General features: G+C 37.2%; 1 protein-coding gene across 4 annotated transcripts in view; it reads left to right on the forward strand.

Annotated features, from left to right (window-relative positions):
* The window catches only part of MINPP1 (multiple inositol-polyphosphate phosphatase 1), a 52,901-nt gene extending 36,400 nt beyond the window's left edge, over positions 1-16,501 (forward strand). For 3 of the 4 annotated variants that reach the window (XM_003810495.6, XM_034931055.1, XM_034931056.3), the window contains one exon: positions 15,197-16,501. In XM_003810495.6, coding sequence (XP_003810543.1) covers positions 15,197-15,593 — 397 coding nt within the window. In that variant the 3' untranslated portion in view covers positions 15,594-16,501. The remainder of the gene's footprint in view (positions 1-15,196) is intronic. The other variant, XM_008962844.4, reaches the window with a different exon arrangement.
* The last annotated feature ends 2,823 nt before the right edge of the window (positions 16,502-19,324 follow it).

Consider the following 19,324-nt stretch of genomic DNA (forward strand, 5'->3'; position numbering starts at 1 on the left):
ATTAGGTGGAATGGCTGAGTCTTAAGTAGGTGTATTTTTCACTTTTTTTTTTTTTTTTTGAGACAGAGTCTCACTCTGTTGGCCAGGCTAGAGTGCAGTGGCACGATCTTGGCTCACTTCAGCCTCTGTCTCGTGGGCTCAAGCAGTTCTCCTGGCTCAGCTTCCCAAGAAGCTGGGATTACAGGCATGTGCCACCACGCCCAGATAATTTTTGTATTTTTAGTAGAGATGGGGTTTCATCATGTTGGCCAGACTGGTCTCGAACTCCTGACCTCAGATAATCCACCCACCTCAGCCTCCCAAAGTGCTGGGATTACAGGCATGAGCCACCGTGCCCGGCCGTATTTTTCACTTTTTAAGAAACTGCCAAACTTTTCCCACCAATGTATGAGAGTTTCAGTTGTTCCACATCCTGCCAACGCTTCATATGGCAGGTCTTTTTAATTTTAACCATTCTAATGGGTGTGTAGTAGTACTTTGTTGTGGTTTTAGTTTGCATTTTCATAATGATTAGTGATACTGAGCATCTTTTCATGTGCTTATTTACATCTATATATCTAGTTTGGTGAAGTCTTTATTTTGTCTGCTTTTTAATTGGGTTATCTTTATTATTGTTCTATGTGTGTGTGTGTGTGTGTGTGTTGTCTAGGTACAAGTCCTTTGTCAGATTTATGCTCTAGAAATATATTCTCTTAGTCTATGGTTTGCCTTTCTTAAAAAATATATATATATATTAATGGACTGATTTTGCCCCATTATTGAGGCATTTCACCCTGAGTATTTATATGTACCCTGTGTATTTTGAGGTTTTCCCACTCTGGCTTATGTGAAAATTATTCTGTTTTTTTTGTGTTAGCTTTGGGAATTTTTTTTTCTTTTTTTAGTTGGGGTCTCACTCTGTTACCCAGGCCAAAGGACAGTGGTGCGATCATAGCTCACTACAGCCTCAACCTCCCAGGCTCAGGCAATCCTCCCACCTCAGCCTCCCAAGTGGCTGTGACTACATGCATATACCACCATGCCTGGCTAATCCTTAAAAAAATTTTTAATACATGGAACTTATTTTTTTTTATTTATTTATTTTTATTTTTTTCTCACTGTGTTGCCCAGGCTGGTCTCCTGGTGGGCTCAAGCAGTCCTTCCCCTCTGCTTCTGGAGTCACTGGGATTATAGATGGAGTAATCTGTAATTAGCTCAGCTAATTTTTTTTTTTTCTACCTATTCCTTTTCAGTGTTTTTTCTCCGGGATTTGGATAGTTTTCTCATATGCATATGCTGTTCAGTGCCAGCTGAAAATTTGAGGGAGCCCCTGCTGGTCTGCAGCACTCTCTTCTCAGGTACTCCTGCTGTGAATTCAGCCAGTGTGGCCTCCCTAAATTCTCACTCCCATCTCAGCTGCTCAGGGCGACTTCCCAAGCTGTTTGGGCATCCCCTCCCTGTGCCATAGTCTGGAAACTCGGCAGTAAGCTGGGGCAGTTGTTGGAGTCACCTCCTTTGCCTTCCTTTTCTTATACTATAACTATTGTTGAGTGTCTGAAACTTTGTATGTTTTGTTCAGCTTTCTGGTACTTTAAGGTAGGACAGTAAATCTGGTCCCTATTACTCCGTCTTGACTGGAAGTGGAAACTGTTTCAGTGTATTTTTGCTTGAGGAAGAAAAATGTCATACTTGAGTCATTTTAGTTCTTGATTTATGTTAAGCTGTTGGATTGGTGCTTCTCCAAATACTCACTGGAACTGATGTTTCAATTAGATGTGGAAGACTTAACAACAAATTTTTTTCTGGTAATTTTCTTCCCAAAGCATCTGGCAGTTCATGTTGCTTATTTGTATACTTACATAAATATGGGAATTATATGAGTTGTGTAAAGCTGTATTTGATATTCCTGGATCATGTTTAAAAACATACTTTGCATAACATCAATTGAGTGTGAAACGTGAATTAAGAGCTTAGAAAGATCTAGCTGAGTACATTGGGGGGAAGACATGCAATTATTAGTTGTTTTTCTGGTTGAGCTTTTTGAATAACTTGAAGTAGTTGCTTTGTATCCTTTATCTACTTTGAACACACACATAGTTATCAACCCTCATTAAAAGACAGGATTTTAGACTTAAACTTTGTTTTTGGTTGAAGACATAATAAAATCTCCTCACCAATTTCTGTAAGTAAAGGGAGGGGTGTAATTTGGAGAACTGCAGTAATCCTCTTAACCATTTTCGTGCTGTTATTCCTAAAATAAGAAGGGTTGACCAGATCTCAAACCTAAAACATTATGATTCTGTATATTTCTATCCAGACATTTATATAGATTACTCATTTGCTTTCATATATTTGTATTAATAGTTTACATTTTCAAGCAAAATATGTATCTTTTCAAGTGGTTTTGTCACTTTTTGGAAAATGCAACATTCCAAGTTTAATGCATTTTTATCAAGGAGAGAGCAGAGTTAAAGGTGTAATTCCTTTTCTTTGGGATACTTCTGCCAAGAGTCTCAAAGAATAGTCATTACAATGACTATTGTAGTCATTACAATGTAATGGGGGATGTAAGTTAATTTGAGAACTATGACTAGTTGGATCAGAATGCAGAACATCTGAATTTTTCTTAATTTGGTGTTAAATATTCATTCTACTTAGACATTTTAAATATAGTATTAGGACAAAATTATCAGACATTTGTGGAATATATATGACTTTGGAGATATAAACCAATATGGGACAGAATTATAGACACATTATTCCTCAGGATGTCACATTGTAATATATAGCACAGGGATTCTTGGGGTATAGAGTCCGAAATCCCAAAACTATATTTAAGTTTTTATGCACCACATGCCTTTCTTTAGTACGAAGTTCCATTTTCTTAGATTCTCAGATGGTTTCATGTCCTTTGTGAAAGTTAAGAACCACAGATGCAGTGAGGATTGAGTGATTGCTTTGGCAGCCCTCCTTTAAAAAACATTTACCTCTTCCTTTATTTTTTGCTTGTTTGTTTGTTTTGAGACAGGGTCTTACTCTGACACCCTGGAGTGCAGTGGCATGATCATGGCTTATTGCACCCTCGACTTCCTGGGCTCAAGTGATCCTCATACCTCAGCCTCCCAAGTAGCTGGGACTACAGGCATGCGCCACAGCGCCTGGCTAATTTTGTGGGGAGTTTTCGTAGACACAAGGTCTCTCCATGTTTCCCAGGCTAGTCTCAAACTCCTGGGCTCAAGCAGTTCTCCCATCTGAGCCTCCCAAAGTGCTGGGATTACAGGCGTGAGCCACCATGCCCAGCTTATTCTTCTGTTAAAGGAAAAACTTGGTCCTTTCTGTCATGGTATCCTGAACCTCACCACTCTGTTTATTGAATGGTAGTGACAAAGCCACATGAGACCATAGATAAAATATAGCAATCTTTATGCTCTTAGCAATCTTATGACAAAATATATGCAAGGGGTTTTATATAAGAAGAGCATAATTATGAGTATAAACTGAGAAGGAATTCGTTTCACATTTGTTGTCTTTTTTGCCCTCCTATACCTACATGCCTATGTTTCTCTCTCTTTCTCTTCTCTGTCAGTCTCTCTCCTCTCTCTGTCTCTGTCTCTCTCTCTCTCTGTCACACACACACACACACACACACACACACACACTTTCTTACTCCCTCATTCAGACATATACACATACTCATACCCATTTATTGTTGCCAGTATTTTGGGCTTGTTCATAGACCAGCTTTGGTTTGTTGGAGAAGATTGGAAGTGAAACCAGAAAAGTTGTCATACCATCTTTGTGATTTTGGTGTATTCAAGGAGAAACTGGAGATTTGGTTCCTTCAAATAGTGATTGGGCATATACTAACTGGAGTTCCTAGGAGATGGTTTAAGAACCAGATTGGACTCTTTTAAGATTAACTCTAAATTGTGACACAGGGCAAAGAGCAGCATGTTCATAGACTTGGAACCAAATCACTTCTTCATAGAAATTAGTGATTTACTTTATACAGTCCTGGCATATACCTTTAATGGCTTCTGGTAAAAATTGGGTCATAAATAAATACTTTTGTGAATTTGTTTTTCGGTGTTTAAAAGTTATAAAAACAAACAAACCCTACTGTATGTGCACACACACAAACTCCACAGCTGTCTCAGCTTCCACCAGTTCAAGGTATCCACGTCTCCATTTTTGGTGTCTATATATTTGCAATAGAAACATAATTTGTTTTTCCATTTGACACTATGCTACTTAACTTTGTCAAAGAAAATAGAAATGTGAGTAATCCTTATAAATGGGCAAACACAGCTATTTAAGAAGGATTATATATTAGCTCTTTGGAAGCTCTTTTGGTCATAGATAATTACCTGGAGGCAGTTGTTTTTTTATATACCTGAGTTTGATATTTTGCCAGTTGAGTTTCAAACAATGAAGTAGAAATTTGTTTATATATTGCTTAGTCATTCTTGTTTATAAGAAGAGCATTCTGAAATTCTTAACTATGAATGGGACCTTCATTTGAACCATATGGTTTAAAATGCCTGAAAAATTATTGGCTAAGTCCTCTTGAATTTTATACCTCATGATTATGAGTTAGATGTTTTACTTATTCCTTCTTTGGAAGTTGTTTGGAAAAAAACCCTGTTTTTCCTCTGCCTTCACACCAACACGACAATAGTCAACACAACTTCTGCGTTAGTCCATTCTTGCATTGCTATAAAGAAATACCTGAGGCTGGGGAAGAGACACTTAATTGGCTCACAGTTCTGCAGGTTGTAAAAGCATGGCTCCAGCATCTGCTTCTGATGAGGGCCTCAGGAAGCTTACAGTCATGGTGGAAGAGAAAGGGAGCCAGTGTACCACATGGTGAGAGCAGGAGCGAAAGCGAGAGAAGGAAGAGGTCCCAGGCTCCTTTACACAACCAAATCTCATATGAACTAACTGAGCAACAACCGACATGTCACCAAGGGGATGATGCTAAACCATTTGAGAGGGATCCTCCCCCATGTCCCAGTCTCTTCCCACCAGGCCCTACCTCCAATGTTGGGAATCACGTTTCAACATGAGATTGGGAGGGGACAAACATCCAAACCATATCATTCCAACCCTGGCCCCCTAAATCTCATATCCCCACATTTCAAAATACAATCATGCCTTCACAATAGTTCCCCAAGTCTTAACTCATTCCAACATTAACTCAAAAGTCCCAAGTCTGAAGTCTACAGAGTCTCATCTGGAGATGAGTTTCTTCTACCTGTGATCCTGTGAGATCAGAAATGAGTTATTTACTCCCAAGATACAGTGGTAGTACAGACATTTGGTATACCTCCTATTCCAAAAGGAAGAAATCAGCCAAAAGAAAGGGGCGGTAGGCTCCGTGCAAATCTGAAACCCAGCAGGGCAGTTGTTAAATCTTTTTTTCTTTTTCTTTTTCTCTCTTTCTCTCTCTTTTTTTTTAAACAGAGTCTCACTCTCTTGGCCCAGGCTGCATGATCACAGCTCACTGCAGCCTTGACCTCTCTGGCACAAGCCATCCTCCCACCTCAGCCTCCCAAGTAGCTAGGACCTCAGGAGTGCACCACCATGCCTGGCTAATTTTTGTATTTTTAGTAGAGACGGGATTCCGCCATGTTGGCCAGGTTGGTCTTAACCTCCTGAGCTCAAGTGATCTGCCCACCTCAGCCTCCCAAAGTGCTAGGATTACAGGTGTGACCCACTGTGCCAAGCCAGTCTTTAAATCTTAAAGCTTCAAAACAGTTTCCTTCTTGCCATGTGAAACCTGCTTCCCCTTTGCCTTCTGTCATGATTGTAAGCCTCCTGAGGCCCTCCCCAGAAGCAGATGCTAGAACCACGCTTCCTCTACAACCTGCAGAACCGTAAGCCAAAATACACTTGTTTTCTTTATAAATTACCCAGTCTCAGGTATTTCTTTATAGCATTGCAGAAAAGGGCTAACACAAAATTGGTACCAAGGCATGGGGCACTGCTATAAAGATACCTGAAGATGTGGAAGTAGCTTTGGAACTGGGTAAAAGGCAAAGGCTGGAAGAGTTTGGAGGGCAAAGAAGACAGGAAGATGAAGAAAAATTAGGAACTTCTGAGAGACTGGTTAAATGGTTGTGAACAAAATGCTGATAGCGATATGAACAGTGAAGTCTAGGCTGATGAGGTTCCAGATGGAAGTGAGGATGTTATTGGGAACTAGAGCAAATGTTACCCCTGTCACATCCTAGCAAAGAACCTGGCTGTACTGTGTGCCCTAGGGATACCCTCATCAGTTTTTCCTCATTCACGATGTGGCCTGGCTGCTTCTAACAGCCTATGATCTAATATGGGAGCAAAGAAATGACTTAAAGTTAGAACTTATATACAAAAGGGAAGCGGAGTGTAAAAGTTTGGAAAATTTTCAGTCAAGCCATGTGGTAGAGAAAGAAAAAGTATTTTCAGGAGAAGAATCCTAGCAGGCTGTGGAGCAACCACCTGAAAAAGAGGTTATCATGGCCAGGGCACAGTAGCTCATGCTTGTTAATTCCAGAACTTTGGGAGGTCAAGGAAGGAGGATCACTTGGGCCCAGGAGTTCAAAACCACCCTGGGCAACAAAGTGAGACCTCATCTCTACAAAAAATAAAATAATTAGCTGGGTGTGGTGGTGCATGCCTGTAGTCCCAGCTACTCGGGGGCAGAGGTGGGAGGACTGTTTGAGTCTGAGGGGTCAAGGTTGCAGTGAGCTATGATCACTAAAATGAGTTTGGTCATTTCTAAGACACTGGATTATAAGACATATTAAAAGAAGATGTTTTAAGTTAGTATTATGTCCAGGTAAGGTTTCTTAAAAATAAATTTTTAAAAAAGAAAACAAAGTTAGTTTTATGAGAGAAGGGGGAGGCCCCAGACTCTTAAACAACCAGATTTCATATGAACTGAGAAGTCACTCATCACCAAGGGAATGGCACTAAGCCATTCAAGAGGGATCCGTCCCCATGATTCAGTACCTCCCACTAGGTCCTGCCTTCAACATTGGGGATCACTTTTCAGCATGAGATTTGGAGGAGACAAACATCCAAACTATATCAACTTCTGTGACCCAGTGTTGGGGGATGGGGGTTCCCCACCAATAAGCAGCAGACACCAGCTAGGTATCCTCTGATTTTGACACTATCTGCCTGGATGTAGCATCAGATCTCACAAGTTGAGGACTCAATCCCCAAGATTGCCCCCTGCCCTTTTCAGACACCAGTCATAAGTCTGGGCCTCTGGAACACCTGACTGACTGGCTTCAAGTTGGGGTTTTCACAGTCCCCTCTTTGGTTTCACTTAATTTTCAGGAGTGGCTCACAGAGCTCAGGAAAACATGTTTACCAGTTTAGTATAAAAGATATTACAGAGGATACAAGTGACACATAAAATGAGGTATGGGGGAAAGGATGTGGAGCTTCCATGCCCTCCCAGGGCCACACCACCCTCCAGGAACCTCCACATTTTCAGCTGTCCATAAGCTCTCCAAACCCTGTCCTCTTGGGTTCTTATGGAGGCCTCATTACTTAGACATGATTAATTAAACTATGGGCCATTGGTGATCAACTTGACCTTCAGCCCCTCTCCCTCTTCCCTGAGGTTGAGGGATGGGCTTGAAAATGCTAACCCTGTAATCATGCCTTTGCCTTTTTGCTGACCAGCCCCATCCTGAAGCTATCAATCAACATGAGCATGCAAAAAGACAGCACTTTGGAGATTTCAAGGATTTTAGGAGTTTTGTACCAGGAAACAGGAACAAAGACCAAATATATATTATATTTCACAATATCATTGGAACCTTAAGAAAGAAGCCTCTCTCCTTTCTTACGGAGCCTAGAGGAATAAAGATAATAATAAAGATTACTTTATTTATGAATAGTAATACTTTACAAAGTAATCTTTATTATCTTTATTCTAGTTTGCCCTTGAACCATTAAAGGTTACTAAGTTGAATTCAGGCTGAGAAAAACAAAATAGCAAAGAAAAACATTTATGTTTGAGATTTTAGTGATTTATATTCTGAGATGTTATGTAATGGAAATACTTTTGAGATAAAGCAAAAAATACTTAACATTCTTTTAGTTGTTGCAGCTTATTTAAGAGTGTGCGTAATTCTTACCCTTGAAACCTCAACCTAGACATTTAGTGAATTCTGTTTTTGAAATGGGAAAATCAAGAATAAAGTCAGATTTTAAAAATTGTATAAAACATGTAGTTGCTAAAATGTAATTTTAAGTCCTCCTTAGGGTTTCAGTTTTATGAACCCTATGTCCTCCTTAAGGTTTCAGGAAACCTCCCTAGGTTTTCATGTTGATAGCATATTATATGAAATATTATGGCAGTTTTTTCTATTTTATAAGTTGTTTTTCTCTGAGATAAAATTTCTCTTAAGCAGGATTTTTAATATTCAAGCTTTCTTGACATTTTTTTAAAAAAGACATAAACCAAACCAAGTATATTCTTACCTGTATCCAGTAAAGATTTGTGTACATACATTTAGGAGTGATTTATACATATGTCTTGAAGTGATAATTTGTTTTAGGTGATTATATGTTTTATACATGTTTGTGTTATACTTCACCAGTAGTGATATTGTCAAGCAAAAAAAAATGCAGCATCATAAAATTAACTTTGTTTTCTTTTTAAAAAATTTATTCTTAAGAAACCTTACCTGGACATAATACTAACTTAAAATATCTTCTTTTAATATGTCTTATAATCCAGTGTCTTAGAAATGACCAAACTCATTTTAGTTATATCTAGGAAATCAAAGGTAAAGATGGAGAGATTGATTGGCAAGGAGAGGAGGTTCATGAATTGAGAGTAGAATGTGTAAGAAGCATGAAATAGATCACATCGAGTCTGGATACAACCTCAGAATCCTTCTCAATGCAGTGTTCCAAATAGCTATTAATTACTGATTGGAGATTTGGCCCAGATACTGGTTTTATGACTAAAAGTTGTCATTTATTGACATATTCTCTTTCTTCTAAGCAAGAGTAAAAATTTAGATGCATACACCCTTGTCTTTGTTCATCTGCTTAGAGGCTTACATCATTAGTGATCATGTCGTGGGGCAAAATTGGGATTCAGCCCCAGAGGCCACATGGTTCTTGGCTTCAGGGAGGCAAGAATTCAAGAGTGAGCCAAAAGACTAGAGCGAAAGCAAGTTTATTAAAAAGTAAAGGGATAAAAGGGAGGCTGCCACATAGGCAGAGTAGCCTTGAGGGCTGCTGGTTGGCTATTTTTTATGGTTATTAATAAATAATAGCATAAATTAATCGTATGCTAAACAAGGAGTGGATTATTCATGAGTTTTCTGGGAAAGGGTAGGGAATTGTCGGGACCAAGAGTTCCTTCCCTTTTTAGACCTTATAGGGTAACTTCCAGGAGTTGCCGTGGCATCTGTAAACTGTCACGGCACAGATGGGAGTGTCTTTTAGCATGCTAATGTATTCTAGTTAGCACATAATGAGCAGTGAGGATCATTGAGGATGAGCAGAGATCACTGTCTTTGCCCTCTTGATTCTGGCTGGTTGTGGCTGGCTTCTTTACCACATCCTGTTTTATCAGCAGGGTCCTTGTGACCTGTGTCTTGAGAAACACGTTCTGCTGAATTATCTCAATCAGCTTTTTATAGAACTGTGCTTTTCACTGAATATTTTTTTCTTATTGCATGTTCATTTCAGATGAAAAACCTGAGAAATGTGGTCTTCGCCTTTGCGTTGGAAAAGAATTGATGCCTTATTTAAGAAACAATCAGCTAGGTGTGGTGGTTCACACCTATGATCCCAGCACTTTGGGAGGCTGAGGTGAGAGCATCACTTGGGGCCAGGAGTTCAAGACCAGCTTGGGCAACAAGCTAAGACCCCGTTTCTACAAAAAAAAACTTTAAAATGAGTTGGGCATGGTGGTGCACTCCTGTGGTCCTAGTTACTTGGGAGGCCTACGTGGGAAGAGTGCTTGAGCCCAGGAGGTCGAGGCTGCAGTGAGCCATGATTACACCACTGTATTCCAGCCTGGGTGACAGAGTGAGCTCCTGTATCTTTAAACAAAAACAAGGAAAAAAGTATCATTTTTTTAAAAATTTTGCGGGATTTTACATGTGCTTTTGCCAAATTGCATGTTGCTGAAGACTATTACTAAGCACTGACAAGAGAGTCTTCCTCAGTCAGTATGTTGAAATACTATGTTTCTTCCCACAAATAAGAACTGATTTGATTTTAAATTATTATTATTTTTTTTCCAAGACAGATTCTCGCTCTGTCACCCGGGCTAGAGTGCAGTGACGCGATCTCGGCTCACTGTGACCACTGCCCCCTGGGTCAAGTGATTCTTCTGCCTTGGGCTCCTGAGTAGCTTGGACTACAGTCATGTGCCACCACACCCAGCTAGTTTTTTTGTATATTTGATAGAGATGGGATTTTACTAGGTTGGCCCACCTGTTCTCAAACTCTTGGCCTCAAGAGATCTGCCCATGGCCTCCCTAAGTGCTGGGATTACTTGATTTTAAATGATTTTAATCAGCAATGGTTTGAAAGTAAATTTAAGTGACTAAGAAGTGACTAAGTTCCTAAATTATTTACTCTACTCCTCATAAACAAGTATTTTCTTATAAAAGGCATTAAGGTTTTTCCAAGTAAAATTTTTTTGTATAAATTGTTTCCATACAATTTAATTTATGGTATACCTGTGGTTTTGCTTTTGCATTTGGATCTTTAGCACCTTTGCATATCTGATGAATTTTAAAATATGCTATTCAATGAAATGAGTTTGTTACTTGATACCCTGTTTACCTTTAGAATAAAGTGTTAGGTACTAATATTTTAGGAGAACTGACTTGAACTCATCTCCTGGATTCTAAACTCAGCACACCACTAATTTGTGTGCTGGGTCACTTCACTGCTAGAACTGCTGTGGCTCTTGCTGCCACTGTGGCTGTTTGCTATCACAGATTGATCGATGGCTCTGTGGCAAACACTACCATAGAGCCATCGATCAATATGTGATAGCAAATATGTGAGTATTTTTCTGTAGCTCAAATCCAACAGCTTTGCAAGGGAAGTAGCTTATCTTCATTTGGCAGGAATGAAGCCTGAGAGAGATTGAGTAATTTGCCCTAAAATTTGCTCATAACCAAGTTATGCCCTGTAGTTTTCAAGCTTCTTAGTTTTTCCCTCTCTAAAAGGGTATGACAGAACCTGTATCATAGAGTAAGCAATTACTTTGCTAAGGCTACACAGAGCAGCATTTCTGTTTTAAGACTTAGTAGGAGTGTATTCATGACCCAGCTCAAACACCACCTCCTCAGCAAAGCGCATTCAATTCTTCCTTAGTCAGAAGGATTTGTTCTCTGGGTTTCTCTAACAGACACATGCGAATCTGAAAGAGCCAGAAATGTTTCATTTGTGTTTTTGTTCTTTTATCCCACTATTCTTCTCCCCTCCCCTTCCCCTCCAAGAAGAAACTAGCATGGTGCCTGGCACTTGGCATGAAATGACAGGGCCTGTCACTTCTAACAAATTAACCAAATGGGTCTTTTGAAAAGTCTCTTCTTTATTACATTTTGGAAAACTAAGTGCAGCTAATTTGCCCAGGGCCTTTTGTATGAATATGAGCATCATCAGCTAGCGGCTTTTTCTTGAGTAGCAAGCTATGTTAAGTCACAAAGGGTAAAAGTAAAAAAATAATTATTATGAATGAAATTGTGCTCTTTTTTAATACTTTCCATTATCACAAACTTAAAATATTTATACTTGGTTATTGTAAAAATATATAAATTATAAAAATAAAATTATAAGTGTATTATTCCCTATAGGCACATTTCAATTTCTAAGCAAAATCTTGTTTTTGCTTTTAATGGCTCTACTTTTTTTAAACTATTACCCTTGTCTTATTTTAATGTTTTACTAGTGCATTTAACTAGACCTTTAAGATATTGGGGGTTTTTTGGTGTGTTTCAAATTTGTATAATAGACATTGCTCTATGTAAGAAGATAATCAGTACTTACGGACTTTATAAAAAGTTAGCACTTTTCCTTCCTATTGAAAATTGTCTGGAATTCTAAAATACAATTTTAAAACAAATTGGATTCATCAAATGGTAGAAGACAGTAATTTATTTTTGATGGGATGGTTTACTGTGAGAATCTAATATATAAACTTCCTTGATTTCCCATAAAACTTCCAGTAAGCATTTTTAAGTATAATTTTCCTCAAATTTCTTCTGAAGAATTCACTGATTTTAACATATCACTGACAGTAAGGCAGTAAAAAAAGGGGGGAAGGTGTTTACTGCCTTTTGTATAAACCCAAGGAACCTTGAAATTTACAACTTAAATTTGAGTCAGTCTAGATTTCATTTCTTCTGTAGCTTGAATGCAATTAATAGAACTTTGAACTCATAATTTGTGCATAGCTCTTTTGGTCTCTTTCCTTCCCCCAATTTATAGTTTTCATGTGTGTGTTTTTATTTGTCTTGTATCTTTTCTCCTATTTGCTATTTATTTGATTAACTTTTGAATCTAAGTATGTAAGACTGTCCATACCACTGTCTGTCCTGTGCTCTCCAACACAGTAGCCACCAGCAACATGTGGTGGTTTGGTGCTTAAAAAGCGGCTGGTCTGAGTGAAGCTGTCCATAGTGTAAATTATGCACTGGATCTCAGACACTTGGTAGAAAAAAGAATGTAAAGTTTACTAATGGCGTATAAATTACTTGCTGAAATGACAATAGTTTGGATATATTGTCATATCTTGTCCCCAGTTTATTAGAGTTCTTCTGTGGGGGAAAGAGGAGAGAGTTACTGACAGTAAATTCTTCTGGTTAGACAGTGGAGGTGTTGCTGCTGTTGCTGCTATCCTCCCTGACCTGTTTTGTGTGCTAATAGATTCCATGGAGAGCAATAAATGAAAGTTGAATTTAGGATTGCTTCTGGCTTTGAGGTTTCTACCTAATGGCTAAAGGATTTAAAATGTAAACCAGTATATTTATATTACTTGTTTTTCTTTTAACTTGTATCCTTATTAAATTTCATTATTTAGATGGTGACAGTAGTGTTAGCTTAGACTTGAATATACTCAGATGTATAAAGGGGCCAGGCAAGTAACAAAGGAATGAATTCATCCTATGTTAGACAATGTGGAATGATACATGTGCTGTGCAACAAGTATATGCCCTCTCTACAGGGTGGGTAACCTTATTCCTGTTTAGCTGATTATGGTCTTACGGGTATATATGGACTTGTGTTGCCAGATCTTTCAGATTTCTAAGAAGAGCAAAAATCTGGATTTTTAAGAATCTTAAACCTCTCAATTTTTAAATACTGATAAGTAATGTAAAATTTAAAAATACTTATGCTGGTCAAACTAAATATGGCTGTGTTCTGAATGCTACTGCTTGGTAACTTCAGACCTAAGAGGTTGCTTCTTGGAAATAAATACAGGTTTTAGGTATTTTAGATGACCTAATTAAAGTATACCAGTTATGAAGAGAGGCTTGGTAAGCTCCTGTTGATGAATGGCTTTTAAGTTTTACACCTTTTAGAGAATATTAATCTGAAAGTAGTGAATAATTGTCTTTTAGTTTGTTTTGAAATACTGTTAACAGTTTCAGTGTACTTTTTGAGTATATATTTCTAGCGTACTCTTATATATGGAAGTTATTCTGCTCCTTATTTTTTCTTACACGCTTTTCCGTAGTTATTTTAATATGAATTGTTTTCCTGAACATTTAGAAAAAGGTTTGTGTCAGATTGCTTGTCTCATCTCACAGAGCCCCCCCGTTCTGGTGTGTGTACTGTTCAGAAGTATGATGGGTTGTTTTCTGAGATTTCCTGGCTCTGTTCCCCTCCCCCCACTTTCATCTAGACTTACTTTTTCCTTTATCTCTTCTGTCCCTCTCCTGCTTGGCTGAAATTCCACTCCCAGCAGTTTCTCTAGTGTGAGCCCTGTGTTTGGAGAGTTCACAGGAGCTCCAGGATTCTCTAGCCCCAAGCCTCACTGTAGGCCTGCCTTGCACTCACCAAGTCCTGGAGAGGACTAAATACTTCCCAATTTCAGCTGCTATATCCAGTTCACACACAGCGCTTCCAGTGAATACCTGTGGGCTGTTTGGGATTCTCTTGTTCTCAGATTGCTCAGATGCTCTGTGGCTTCTCTCTGCTTTCTTCAACAGATACTGATAATATCTAGTGCTTGAGGTTGGATGCTACTTGGAGTGGTTCATAGAGAATACTTTTCCACCTAGTTATGTTGTAAATGTTTCCCATGGGTTTTTGGATTTGCTATCTGCTTGCTGTGTTTGTGTGTGTTGGGGGCAGAGGGAATCAGGAAGGTCTAGAACTGCTGCTTCTATCCTCCCAGAAAATCCACATGCACTAAATTGATAACCTGATGAGTGGTGGCAAAAAGTCAGACAGTCATGTTTGAATAGGTTTACAAATTATATTTAAGAAAAATAGTATTTTTTCTATAAAGGTAGGGAAAAGGCTAAGCAGTCATTCACTGCTTCTTAATAAAAATTCTTTACCAGAAAAAAAAAATCATAGAAAACTTCAAGAAAAAGAATTGATTCAGCTCAGTGTTGAAAGTGGTTTGTATTCCTGGCACTTTATACTCCCACTCCCAACCAGAGACACATTGTTTCAGCCACAATAGGTTACATCACTAACCTTTTTTGGGTTTTGTAAACCATTAAGGATTACATGAATTACCATGTAATCCTGTTCAGACTTGGTAAGACATTTACTGAATATTGCTTGTTCTTATTCCCTAGATATAAATAAAATAATAACACTTTATTCAAAAGAGCTCCATGGAGTAATATTTACTAAGGGCCAGGTTGCTCAGTTTTATGCACAGAAAGGCAATACAGTGTTGAAATACACATCTGTTTCAAGTTCCCATATCTATAAGACACTTCTCTCTCTTTAAACTTAAAGGAAAATATATATGCACACTTATATGGATTTACAACAGTACAGTGATCCTGAGTTTCGGAACTTAACTTTCAGTATAAAAAGTTTAGTTCTCTGCCACACGGAATTTCAGCCGTATGCTTGTGTAATGTATATAAAGATTTAAAAAAATAGATGGGATTATTTAAACTAAAAAAAGATGTGAAAGTTACTCCTAAGTGTAAATACTATGTTCTATGACATTAATATATATACCTTATTTTCTCTTAATTTCTATTTGAAGGTCTCAGCCAGTTTCTTCTCCAGTCATCCTCCAGTTTGGTCATGCAGAGACTCTTCTTCCACTGCTTTCTCTCATGGGCTACTTCAAAGACAAGGAACCCCTAACAGCGTACAATTACAAAAAACAAATGCATCGGAAGTTCCGAAGTGGTCTCATTGTACCTTATGCCTCGAACCTGATATTTGTGCTTTACCACTGTGAAAATGCTAAGACTCCTAAAGAACAATTCCGAGTGCAGATGTTATTAAATGAAAAGGTGTTACCTTTGGCTTACTCACAAGAAACTGTTTCGTTTTATGAAGATCTGAAGAACCACTACAAGGACATCCTTCAGAGTTGTCAAACCAGTGAAGAATGTGAATTAGCAAGGGCTAACAGTACATCTGATGAACTATGAGTAACTGAAGAACATTTTTAATTCTTTAGGAATCTGCAAGGAGTGATTACATGCTTGTAATAGGTAGGCAATTCCTTGATTACAGGAAGCTTTTATATTACTTGAGTATTTCTGTCTTTTCACAGAAAAACATTGGGTTTCTCTCTGGGTTTGGACATGAAATGTAAGAAAAGATTTTTCACTGGAGCAGCTCTCTTAAGGAGAAACAAATCTATTTAGAGAAACAGCTGGCCCTGCAAATGTTTACAGAAATGAAATTCTTCCTACTTATATAAGAAATCTCACACTGAGATAGAATTGTGATTTCATAATAACACTTGAAAAGTGCTGGAGTAACAAAATATCTCAGTTGGACCATCCTTAACTTGATTGAACTGTCTAGGAACTTTACAGATTGTTCTGCAGTTCTCTCTTCTTTTCCTCAGGTAGGACAGCTCTAGCATTTTCTTAATCAGGAATATTGTGGTAAGCTGGGAGTATCACTCTGGAAGAAAGTAATATCTCTAGATGAGAATTTGAAACAAGAAAGAGTGTTGTAAAAGGACACCTTCACTGAAGCAAGTCGGAAAGTACAATGAAAATAAATATTTTTGGTATTTATTTATGAAATATTTGAACATTTTTTCAATAATTCCTTTTTACTTCTAGGAAGTCTCAAAAGACCATCTTAAATTATTATATGTTTGGACAATTAGCAACAAGTCAGATAGTTAGAATCGAAGTTTTTCAAATCCATTGCTTAGCTAACTTTTTCATTCTGTCACTTGGCTTCGATTTTTATATTTTCCTATTATATGAAATGTATCTTTTGGTTGTTTGATTTTTCTTTCTTTCTTTGTAAATAGTTCTGAGTTCTGTCAAATGCCATGAAAGTATTTGCTATAATAAAGAACATTCTTGTGACTTTACTACCAGGACTTTTCTCTTCCCCATGTCAAAATACAATCAATAATTGATGGTAAAAGTTTGGAAATTCAAGCAGATTTGACTCACCTGGCAATTTTTTTTTATTTTTTATTTTTGTTACACTTTTAAGTTCTAGGGTACATGTGCACAACATGCAGTTTTGTTACATATGTATACATGCACCATGTTGGTGTGCTGCACCCATTAACTTGTCATTTACATTAGGTATATCTCCTAATGCTATTCCTCCTCCCTCCCCCTACCCCACGACAGGCCCCAATGTGTGATGTTCCCCTTCCTGTGTCCAAGTGTTCTCATTGTTCAGTTCCCACCTACGAGTGAAAACATGCAGTGTTTGGTTTTTTGTTCTTGCGATAGTTTGCTGAGAATGATGGTTTCCAGCTTCATCCATGTCCCTACAAAGGACATGAACTCATCGTTTTTTATGGCTGCGTAGTATTCCATGGTGTATATGTGCCACATTTTCTTAATCCAGTCTATCATTGATGGACATGTGGGTTGGTTCCAAGTCTTTGCTATTGTCACCTGGCAATTTAAAGCAATTTTCTTTGAATAGAAATTTCCTCAAATAATGGATTTGTTAATGCATTTTATTTTAATTCATATACACCTTAAAGGTAATATATTTCAAAGGAAAATCTTAGATTTTTCTTAAAAATATGTGGTTACTCTTATTAAACGACATGCAGCAAAATCTCCTACTGGAGTCTCCTCTTACTAGTTTCACGGTACTTTGCTTTCGAGGAGACAGACCATAGGAAAACCAATACATGTTAAGGATATCCATGTGTCTATGTACAGATTATGTACAGATTGTCATATGTGACTTGGATTAGGATATTTTCAAGCCAAACTTCAGTTGGTAAAATTGGAAAAATCAGTTTGAGACTTAAAAAAAATGGCAATAAGATCTTTTTTATCACCCATAGTCGAAATATTTTCTAGTTAATGCTTAGTCATTTGTTTTTTAGCCAATGAAGTTATCATATGCTAATTTAGAGAAAAGATAAAAAGATTTTTAATGCTTTCTCTATTAGTAAGAAAACCTCATGTTGCTTTTGGTTTGCAAAATATGACCCAGGGACACCTTTAAAATGATATCATATTAACTGTTGGGTTATGTGACCTTGCCAATACCTTTTTGAATAGATCTTCTAAGGTTAAAAAAAAGTAGCACTAATGAGTAAGTAAAAGAAACAAGCTGACAAACATTGGGAGCTGTAAATATAGTATGTGTGCTCTGAAAAAATGAAAAAGGACCATTTCAACATGGGATTTTCAGAAACTGAATTATTCCCAAATGGATATGATATATAAAATATTCTCCTCAGAACACAAATTCTAGAAAGAAGATATAAATGTTAGAAAGAAAGGATCCTGGGTTGAAGTGACCTTGGGAAACATGGGGTTATCCTATGGAATGTCTCTGGCTTTTAATGTTCTATTGTGCGTTATGAATAAAGGAGGCATTATAGTAGATTACATTTTTTTCTATCTTGCTTGACCTGAGTACATTCTCATAGTCATCATACATTGTAACTCCACAGCAGGAAAAGAGATGTTGTATTCTTCCAATTAAATTTAGATTTATAGTTTGAGTTCCATACTGGAAAACTTGAGAGGAGGTTAACTTTAAAAACTTTAACTATGTTGTCATTACTGAAATAATGTATTTTAAGATGAAAGGATTCTTAATTTTATTCTTTAAACTAGCCTCAATTCAACATCTTCCATGTACTACATTCTGTGACTCACCACCCTCTAGCCTGAAAGGAACCCAATGGCATGTGTTAGTTTAATCCAAAAGTTTTCAAAGTTTCTCATTTATAATCTATGACAATTTACAATCTATGACAATTGTAAATGAGAATATACTTTGAAAAATTTTGGATTAACACTGCCATTTGGGTTCCTTTCAGGCTATAGGGTGGTGAGTCATGGAATTAAATACCAGTGGAGGAAAAATTGTACTCAATTGTAAATCTAAGTGTCACAACTGTATATTGAAATTATGAGATGCAGAGATCCCTGATCTTTAGATCAGAGATCTTCAAATGAATGATGTTTTATATTAGCTGGTAAATGCTGCTGATGCATTTATACACACTGCTGATTCTGCAAAGTTCTGGTGTTCTCATTTCTTTAAAAAAATGTAAATATGCAGACAAGAAAACAAAATGATGAGCACCCATATACATCCTGTTTTATCAAAATTAACATTATAACATTTGCTTTAGATTTCAATAAGCTGTTTTGAGGACTTTTATATACCTCCATGATTCTATTACCCCTATACCCTGCCTAGAGGTAACCATCAACATAAAATTCAATATTCATCATTGCACTGCATACTTGATTCTGGAAACTTGCAGTATTGTGGGAGTTTTAAATTTTTCTATACAAAGACTTACATTCTCTGTATCATTCTTGCATTAGTAATTTATTTTAACTGCTCTGTTTGTTTTTCAAAACTTCTAAAAATCCTGATCATTTGTTGCAAATTAATACCTTCAATTTATCAATGCCTGTTGAGTACTTTTATATAAAAACACTATACATTTAGTCTATGGGCATATAAAGATGAATGAACTTAGGGTTTTGTTTTTTTTTTATTCAAGGAGTTTATCTTAAAAGATCTGAAAACATTTATTGTCTAACACTTAATATTTTGTATCCTTTGAATACTTTTCAAAATATCAAAGACTATGAAAGTTTCATAGGAATTAAATTTCATTGTTCAATAGGACTATATAGTCATCTTTGACTCTATAAAGATGTATTTTAAATATTTCATAGGAAAATAC

Source organism: Pan paniscus, chromosome 8, assembly GCF_029289425.2.
Source record: "Pan paniscus chromosome 8, NHGRI_mPanPan1-v2.0_pri, whole genome shotgun sequence".
NCBI lineage: Eukaryota > Metazoa > Chordata > Mammalia > Primates > Hominidae > Pan > Pan paniscus.